Genomic DNA, 10,097 nt, shown 5'->3' on the forward strand with positions numbered 1-10,097 from the left:
ACTTCTAGGAAATATGCCTGTGTGTTGTGGTAGATTATTTTTTTATTGAATATAGGAAATTTGCAGGTGTGTTGCTACGGGTTGTTTTTATTGAATAAATCTGTTCGAGGTTTTTAAAATTTTAATTAAGATTTTTGGAAATATTGTGCCAAATTTTTATTTCCAAAAATATTATCCCATCACTGTGGGTCACAGTAATAGGTATAAATCGCTCTAGCCTACATCGATAGGCAGGACCTAGCCCACCGCCCCTAGGGCCATTCTCTCTATCGCTTTAATTGTACACGGCGGGGGGCTATCATTATGGTCATGCGCGGCAAAGTCCCCGCCATGTTCGTGCCCCTCCCCAACAGGGACCTGCTCGCCAGTAGTCTATTATGCACGACCTTCCAATGTTCAGCCACGAGAATAAGGACCCCCAAGCCCTCTCTCCCCTTATAGTGCCTCACCCCATCCTCACTCTCTCATGAGCTTCCCGAAACCCTAACCAGTTCCGCCGACTATCGCCACCGCTAGATGCCTCCACGAGCCCCTCAGGGTACCCTGAAGCTTCGTCGTGTCGTTCTCCGTCTTCCCATCTAAGGAACGGAAGTGACACTCTTCCAATTGTCGCCTTTGTAGGTGTCTTTCCGACCTCCATCCGCCCGCCGTGCAGTTGATTTGGCCTACCTGGCCGTCTCCACGGCATCATTTGTTCGTCCGCGTCACCACCCCATCCTCCCGGTGCTTTATGTCCATCCATGTGAGCACTATAGCACCACCGCAATGTGCAGCGCCACCCTCTCGTGGCTCAGTCATGTCGCCGAAGCAACTCCAGTGACCAATTGGCTGCACTGCCTCCACTTTTGTCTTGATGCAAACCCATGTAGCCACATCATCCCGACGCTAGCGTGATGGCTAGTAGTTACTGACGACGGAGGTGGCCATCCACTTATCGCCATAGTGTACTTAGCGATGTCTTCCTGTCGTCTTGCAGGCCTAAGCGATTTTTTCCTATCGTTGCAGCCTAGAGCGATGGTGTAATATTTGTTTAAAAATGGGCTGCAACCTGTTGTTGCGGGTCCGCACCGTGCATCATCCAAGCAATCACAAAGCTAAACATGGCATATTTTTTCCACCATGCTTGCTTATTGACGATTCAGCAAATCCAATGAACCACTCCACATCCAGATCCCCATAGACCTTCTCTCTCCCAGCGCTTGGACGGGTGTGTGCACTCCCACTAACATTTTCCATCGATGAGCTCGGGGGACTCCACTGCTGTGGCTCTGTCCAATTTCCTTTTTCCACACGGCACGTTTCAGATCAATCTATGATTCCACTTCTTAATTCCCTTGCTGATATTCCAGGCAACGTCGAACGTACATGAACCGGTGGGACTCATCGCAAGCGAACGATGTGGGACTATTAAGTATCAATGTTTGCAGGGGACGATCGATGGTTGCTTTCAATTCTGAGTTTCTGACCAATAGACAAGCCAGGCCCATGAGGAAGCTAACACCCAATCCCAGGCCCAAAAGAAAGGTGATGCCTACAAACCAATCCGTTTTATAAAAGTATATGTGTGCCAAATAAGGAGGAGGATAATGGCCTGGATAGACTCATCGACCATATCTACAAAACGTCAGCCGCTTCATTAGAAGATCCAAAATACATCACATCAAGAGCAATTCTTGCCACAAAGAATGACTGCGTAGACAGAATCAACTTAAAAATGATTGATCGATTCCAAGGAGAAGAGATGGTGTACTACAGCTTTGATTGTGTAAAAACCTAAACTAATGACACGTAAGAGCACCAGCCTAATCTGCATATGATCAAAAAATATAAACCTCAAATAGAGACGCAACTATTTCCCAGTTGGTTCAGCCGATGTGTAGCCGCCAGCCGAGAAGACTAGATAGATCGATTTCATCGGCAACACGAACCGGTATCATAACTATTCGGCTCGCATGTGCTTCCAGGATTCCGTTGTTGATTCTGATCGGAGGCGGTGCACAATGGTCGTCATTAAATCTGACAAGATCAGGAGCTAGCCACAGAACCGCGAGGACGCAACCTGCCCGCCGAACCAAGAGAGATGTGCTCGCGTGGTGACGCAGTTGAATCACTCCCTTACCCAGATCAGACCATGGAACGCATCGCGCTATGAGTCCATACAGAAGTTGATTGACCCTATTGTTGGTTCTAATTATCAGGATTTGTCATGCTATCATCTGGCTCTCATGCAAGCAGATGGACGTGTATAGGGTACGAAGGACTCTCTCTGTCCCTCATAGGTCACGACCCTGACTGCTCCTATCGCCTAATTAAATCGGGTAAACCCTTATTCATATCGCAAATCACCCTCAATTTTGCAGCCAGCTGACTAAGTGGCTTGCCTGTTTCGGAGGATGACATGATCTAAATAGAGAGGAAAGCGGACCAAACCAAGGAAACATTAGTTGCTTTATTAGTAGGTATATAGATTAGGTATAGATTTAAGGAAACTAGAAGAACTGTATGTATATATACAAACAGAAAGAGCATCGACCCTTAGGCTAGTACGCCAAACGATGAAGATTACAATGCATGCACCAGTTAGCTAGTATGTTTCAATTGTTCTGCAATCATCACTCTGCCCTACCCGTATACTAGTAAATGATAGTATCACTTATTGCCGAATAACAGTGGTAGGGGCGTCCCTTCGAGTTTCGGGACCGTCCGCTCCTGGCTCGTCCCCGCGGGCGAGTCAGGGCGAAACCCTATTCCCTCCTCCGCCCCAGACCCCTTCCGCCCCCTCCTCCGCTGGCGGCGGCGGGAGCCACCGGGCAAAGCCCGCGTGGTGCCGCCGGCGGCGGGCATCTCCACCAACCGCATGTTTGTAGGGGCGCGGGTAAACCCGACGGCGGCGGCAGGAGCTCCATGGCTGCCCAGCGACGGCGACGGCGCTGGGTTGACGGCGACAGTGCTGGGCGGCCGGAGTTAGCGCCGTGGCGGCGCGGGTCGGCCGGCCCAGATCTGGGCCCTTCGGGCCCGATCCGGGGAAGGCGGGGCCCAGCTGTTCTGGGCACCTGAGCCCGGGTCCGGTCACCCACCTGCTCCTCGCCCGTCCTCCTCAGCTCCGAGCGTAGGGTGTTGCTGCTCTGGCCGGGTTGAGCTTAGCCTAACGCCATCTTGGCGTGGTGGCTCGGGGCGCCCCTGCGGCGCTGGCGGTGCGGTAGGCGGTGCTGGGTGGCCGGCGATGCCTCTCTGAGGTGGTGGCGCGCAGACCTGCTAGCGAGTCCTCCTTTGGTTGGGTCAGCGCGTGAGCTCTGGGCGAAGAGCGGACAGTGCTTGCGGTGGTGAGGTACCATGCTCCGGGCGAAAGCCCTGCCTTTCGGGGCCGGGTGACGGCGACGCCCGAGGGCGTCGTTTCCTCCGTGGCGTCATCGAGGAGTTCCGGCATCTCCCTCGCCTAGGGTCTCAGGTTCCGGGTGAAAACCTTAGATTTGGCATGCCAAATCGGGTGACGGCGGCGTCTTTGACGTCGTACCCTCCATGGAGGCGTCGTCTTTGGAGCTTTGAGTTCAGGTCGTAGTCCTTCCTCGTGGATCTCTGTGCTGGCCAAATGGGAGGCGTCTTGCAATGCAGGTGACGCGCTAGCCTCTTGAGCGGTATCGCGGTGGCTTGCGCGACGAGGATCTTCCTCGGACAGCGTAAGCAAGCCTCTGGATGTGCACTGGTGGGCTGGCCTCTGTGCTTGATGGCAGGCTGCTGAAGACTGCATGCTTTCACGTCTGGTGAGGTTGCCGGGAGCTAGCCGCTGCGCCGACGGCGTCCCCGGATCTGGGCTGAGGCCAGAGCAGCAATGCTCCCAATTGAGCCATGGTGTGCTCGCGGGATCCGGGTCAGGTTCTTGGTAATTTCGTCGATGCACAAGCACGGTGACTTTCACCGGCATGGGTTCTGTTTAGCGGAGGAGCTCTCTCTGTAGCATCTTAGAGAAGCACTCGACGGATTTCGGCACTTTGTCGTAGTCTCGTTTTGAGTGTCGGGTGTGTGTGTGGGTGTCTCGGCCTTGTCTTAGGCTTGTAATGTAAACTCCTTTTTCTATCAATAAATCGAAACGCAAAGCTTTTTGCGTTTTCGCGAAAAAAATATTACTTATTGCCGTCCCTGAACTTTGTGGTTCCCTCAGCTCTCGCTTCTGCCCATTCTTCCAAATATCCTTTCACACGATCATTTCGAAGAATAGTACTTGAGACGAGCTCACCGGTCACGGGACAAATATGCCCGTTCTTCTTGAACCAATCTTTGAGAACACGTCGCTCAAACGTCTACAAGATAGAAAAATTTTATATACGACCCTTAGTTAACTGCTCAAAATGAAATGCAGTAAAAAGTAGTAAAACAGATTACCTTTCCTGTAGCTATTGTGACAGGGTCCACCATCAGCTCACAGGATAAGGGACAGAGGAGGTACTCGGGAACTTCACAACCCTCGCTATACTCATTCTTTTGCTTCTCATTATTTAATTTGTTCATCGCCACCATGAAGAGTGAACTGGACTTGCGCCGGGTCCCTGGCCAAGTAAGCCGTAGCTTAAAGTGATTACGAGAGGCCAGCCTCTCTTGCTGGCGCAATCCTCGCAATTTCCGGACAAGTTTCACATCAGTCCACTCCCTTCTCTCCGACGATGAGATGGTCTCCCCACAAAATTCAGCATACAAAGGATACGGAATTCCCTGCAGTTCTTTTTCATCGAACACATGGGTCTTCGCAGTTTATATTAAAGTTTAAGTGATCATCTAACGAAATATGATGATATCATTTTACATGTAAGATCTTAAAGTATACTTACATCGTCATCATCAAGAGACCACTTGACCGCAACCTCATTAGGCAGACAGTTATCTTTCTGTGAAATGCACCACTGCTCGTATGATTGATTAAGAGACTGCAATCGAAGAAGCAAAATATGGTTAATGGATCAATCCAAATAGTTGGATAATTTTAGAACATAATAAGCAAATCGAAAATCACATTAGACAAAAAGAATCATGACCACTACTAGCTTTTTTAAACAGAAAACACCGAACTTTATCTGGCAGAAGTGATCATTACTACATACTTAGAATCTACATCTGAGCAACAGTTTAATGGTATCCCTCTCTCGATTTCAATATAATCGGTGGGATACAATATTCTTGTAAATAAAATGGTGAAACAAGATAATCAGCATACATGGAACGCACGAATAAACTATAGAAAGAAGGCCTTTGATTTTCTCCCCAGTCCCCATGTTTCAGCACTCCAGAAACAAAGATTACACTATCGCACAACAGAAACATCTACTCCTACATTGTTAAGAGTTTATGAATTGCCATAGTATGATAATGATAAAAAAAATCTATGAGAACTTGCAAAAAAAAGTACAAACCTGATTACAGCTATGGCAATTCAAACTACTGCACAGAGCAGAAAGTGCAGTTATTTTAGTATGATGCTGAAGACATGAAGTTTAAAGTTACATTTTCCTTCAGCAACAAGTTTATTTGATATTTATAAGACAGTTAACTAATTAATATGATGGAATTAGGAGAAAATTTTAAAGCATAAATTTACTACGCAGTTATTATATAGCTGATCCCATGAAAATTGTAGTAAGAATGTAAACTTAAATTTAGCAAGTCAAGTCAAGTCAAAGAGGGAAACTGTATGACACTAAATAGTTGTGGATAGCCGTTATCACTATCCATCATTACTACTTCATAAAAAAACGACGATAATATTTCACTAATTATTGATCGGTGAGTACATGAACTTTGTTGCCTCGGCACCCTTTTGGTTTTTTGAAAGAAAATGATTCAATTATAGTTAATATGACATGTCTAACAGAACATACACAACAGTAAGTTCTTGCACAAATGGTAAACAAAATGCACAAGAAAATTCCTCATCCAAGTAATGACAAGAAATAAAAAGGCATAACATGAGGTAACCAGAAGAAGACATGAAGTTTTATTAGAACTGAGATGGAAGCAACAATCAACTATCCCAAGAATCAGAGAGTGCAGCACTTACATTACCGTGAGGCCATTTGATAGCTACCTCATGAGGGAGTCTTATGGGCTCCACTTTCTTGTGTGAGTGGTTAATAAGGCCAGTCATTGACTCATCAGTAACCATTCTTCTGTGAAATGAATCACTGTTGGTGTGGTTGGGAACAGTGAGTGATTGGGGCAAGGAGTGACCAGTAAATGGGTAGACATTCTTCTGTGAAATGAACCACTGTTGGTATGGCTGATCAGCAGTCTGCAATCAAGGAAAGCAAAATAGTGTTACTGGGTAAATCTAAACCGTGAGAAATCCCAGTAAATAATCAGTGAAGCGAAAAATAATTTAGACGAATAGATTAAAATAGTTGATCATAGACAATAATGACCAACCTAGCATTCTGGAATAAGAAAAGGAAATACAGGCGACTTAGAACCTACACCCATGCAGCCATTTGATGAATGTAAGCATTAGCAATTTAGCATCTACCTGTCAGTTTCAATGTACGTGGTGAGACATATCTCTCTTCGAAAGAAAATGGTGAAACAGGATACATAGCATAAACAGAAATGCACAAAAAAAAACAACAAAAAGTCTTATATTTTTTGGTCCCAAGTTTCTGCTCTTCAGAAACAATATGTCATGGGGCATCAGTAACTGCCGATTACATCCCAGGATACAACTGTGCAAAACTACATCACAATGGAAACATATATGGTATTTAACAGCTTGCAAATATCACAATTTATCAAATAACTTACAACTCAAGTACAGATATGGAAAGTCGAACCGCTACACACAGCAGGAAGTGCAGGTTATCTTAGTATGACCCAGGAGAATATAAGCTTGCACCTTTGCTATCAATGCCCCACCATCAACTTGAATATTATATGAGATAGTAATTGTAACTATGATGCAATTCAAGAGGAAAGTACATCGATAACCGAACTACCCTGTCTGAGATGATGATCCCATGAATATGAGTCTCAACTTACACTAGTCAAGACAGAGAAGAGAACGTCATGATACTAATAATAATACTGGAAAGTTCAATCTTGGTCATGGATAGGTGCTACAGTGTGCTACTGATACTCATTATTAGTAGTTTTAACGAATTAAGACTAGTATTTCATTGATTAGTGATTGGTGAATAGAGCAATTTGCTTGCTTCAAAGCCATCTCCCCCTTTTGGCAGAACATGAGTTATTTTTGCCGAGCATGCCAGGGAACATGTCTTTGTATTGAGAACAACGCGCAGAACATGAGTTATGAAGAACAAAATTGAAACATGCATCCAGTAGAAAATACAGGGTAATTCATTTGGTGTAAAACAAAACAATGGCGAGATCTTGTGGCTTACATATCCAGAAGCCAATATAACAGTACCATCCATTACTCCTCCGTGCAGTGGATCAGCCTATCAAGACAGCATAATTGTGTAATTAGTATTGGTAAAGAGGGAGAGATAGACCGATAAATTTGATTTTACACAAGTGTCATAAATGATAAAGTAGCAGAAACGGCATTATGAACTCCGATTGAATGCTACTGTTACACGTGAATACATGATAATATTGGACTCGGAATAAACAAGAAATGGAAAGAAAATTCGTTTTCAGTAATAGCACGAGAGATTTTCCACTGGGATTTCTTCGGTATGAACTCTAAAAGACCTATTTGCAACGACCACTTGAGCAGTGATCACCATCTACGGTTCAAAAAAACTGATCATCCTGTAGCATTGTGTTGTGTTAAGGCAATTATATGGCAACAGCCAGCAGGAACTACACAGCAAGAAGTTCTTGCACAGAGATAGAAGAAAGAACTTACAGGCAGTTCATCATCCGAGCAACAGCAAGAAAGAAGCACAATAACAGAGGGGGCGGGCAGCAGAAGACAGGATTGGAAAAGGAATTCCAAGAATCAGAGTCTCAGAGACCGTGGCACTTACATCAGCATAAGCCCATTTGGTGGCGAAATCGCGAGGGAGTTTCGGGGGCTCTACCTTTTCGTGGGAGAGGTCCATGAGGCCGGTCATTGCCTGCTTCATCTCGGCGAACGGTGCCACTTCTTGCCTTCTTGGGTGTCACAGGCGGCGCCCTCTTGGCCAACGCCAAGAACCTTCTTGGCAGACTGCCGCAGACCTGGCCAGAATCTTGACGGTGATGGCGGTGCGGAGATGGAGCTCCCTTGTCCGGCTTCCGCGCGACGCCTGGCCCTGGCCTCCTCTTCTATTTCCTTCTGGACATTGCGAAGGCGCTCTTCTTCCAAGAACGCGTCCGGCGAGCTCGTGGAGCCCAGGGAGGCTGGCCTCGCTCCAGGAGGCGTGCTCGTCCCGCCTCTGGTTCTTCTTTCCCGCATGGTTGCTTCTTGGTTTCTTGCGGTGGTTTGGAGCTCTTGGATTGCTGCAGCCCGCCGTGGGTTCTTTCTTGTTTTGATCGTGGGAGGGAACGTATGATCTCAAGGTGATAGTTGGAGGAGAGACCGAGAGAGGGATTGGCCTTTTATAGTCTTGAGGCCTTCCGAGGTCGTATGGCTGCTTGGGTGTGCAAACTGCTGGACTTGTCTCCCCTATTCTTTCTGCTGCTTCCAGTAGGAATGTAGGTCGGTATCATGTCTTGAAGGACTTTTTTGAACTGTGTCAGATGATGCACTTCGATAGGCGCCAGTTCCAACCAATTCAATACTCCAGTTGCCATCAGTCCAGGTAACCAGGTAGTACATGTCTGCAGCACAGACCACCTTCTCTGAACCTGAACGCAATGCTGCGGAGGCATCAACAAGAGCCAGCCACTCACCCCATGGCGACAGGGATCCCTCATGTCAGTGCAGCTTCCGTTGAGTAGGGCATTGTCTCCAAACTCACTTATGGCCAGCTCCCCTCGAATGCTTCACTACACTTCTCCACTGCTTGGGCATTTGATCGAACGCGGCCAACGCCCGCCCAGAATCGCGCCTCCCTTCCGGGCATTTCGCCGAGCATCTGCGCCTCGCCAAACCGGGCGCAGAAGCAGCTCGGCTCAGCTCACAGAAAGTCATCGAGAAGCAGGAAGGGACGACCCGGCCCACCATCTCGTCGCAGGGGTAATGGAAGTCTGGAACTGGACCTGGGATAGCACGGCGTGGTCCTGTCATGCCCGCAGCTTCCAAGGCCGGCACCCGGAGCACTTCTGCAAGGAAGAACGGATGGCCGGTTTGCTTTTGTGGCCATGGCCGTGGTCGTCGCAGAGGTGTGCGCCCTTGGGTCGCCACCGGCACAGTGGATCGCCCGCGTCCGCGTGGATGCAGTCCAGCCGCAATCGACGCAGCCGTCGTCCATCGCTATCGCGGTAGATACTGGATGGGAAGTAGGGGAAGGGCATGGGCGAGGGCGAGATGGAGGAATCCAGGAAGGGAGACCAGAACGAGGAGCGTCGTGTCTCGTGGGGATCGCAGAAGAGTAAGAAGGAAGAAGATGTGCAAGGTTGTGCTGGAGGGAGTAGACCGTCTGACGGTGGGAAGTTGCAGGCTTGCAGCTCTGCCTGTGAAGATGCGAGCGACTGGAGCACGGTACACGCACCTGAGTAGTATTTCTCACAAGACTATTTTTGAATTTGTGGTAAGCCATTTCTAGGAGATGACACGTACACATCGACATTTTTGGAGTATTTCTTTAAAAATCGAATTTTCATGTAATTCGCAATGTATATACGTGTAATTTACACATACGTGTTAATAATGCATGGCACGTGTGATTTGTAACTCATGTTTTATACTGATTGTTAGTACAAGAAGGAAACACCAGCACTCAGCTGCAAATGCGCAATTCTAGAAATGATGGATGAAGGTCTCTTTGGAAGGAAATTGGAGAGTTCAACGGTTATAGGTTGTCAACTGAAACTGTGAGTCAATTTTTGGTGCTTAGTCTACCGTGCACTCATAACCAGAAGAACGCTTTATGCTTGGGCTGACATGAACATTTCCAAATCTATTTGAAGTAGTTGGAGCAGGTTGAGTTTCAATTGATTTGTATGCCTTTCGAAAGGAAAATCGTTTACTTCTCCAAACACAACTCCACACATCAATTGAACAACTCGAC

The 10,097-nt window shown here is 47.2% G+C and overlaps 1 protein-coding gene across 1 annotated transcript; it reads right to left on the bottom strand.

Annotated features, from left to right (window-relative positions):
- Window positions 1-4,121: 4,121 nt before the first annotated feature.
- LOC124690258 lies at window positions 4,122-8,069 on the bottom strand. Its single transcript, XM_047223665.1, has 6 exons — window positions 7,971-8,069; window positions 7,380-7,436; window positions 6,074-6,277; window positions 4,824-4,919; window positions 4,381-4,707; window positions 4,122-4,298 (listed from the first exon to the last, which is right to left on the bottom strand). The coding sequence occupies exons 1-6, from the start codon at window positions 8,067-8,069 to the stop codon at window positions 4,122-4,124; spliced, it is 960 nt and encodes a 319-aa protein (XP_047079621.1).
- Window positions 8,070-10,097: the final 2,028 nt, after the last annotated feature.

Source organism: Lolium rigidum, chromosome 2, assembly GCF_022539505.1.
Source record: "Lolium rigidum isolate FL_2022 chromosome 2, APGP_CSIRO_Lrig_0.1, whole genome shotgun sequence".
NCBI classification, from domain to species: domain Eukaryota; kingdom Viridiplantae; phylum Streptophyta; class Magnoliopsida; order Poales; family Poaceae; genus Lolium; species Lolium rigidum.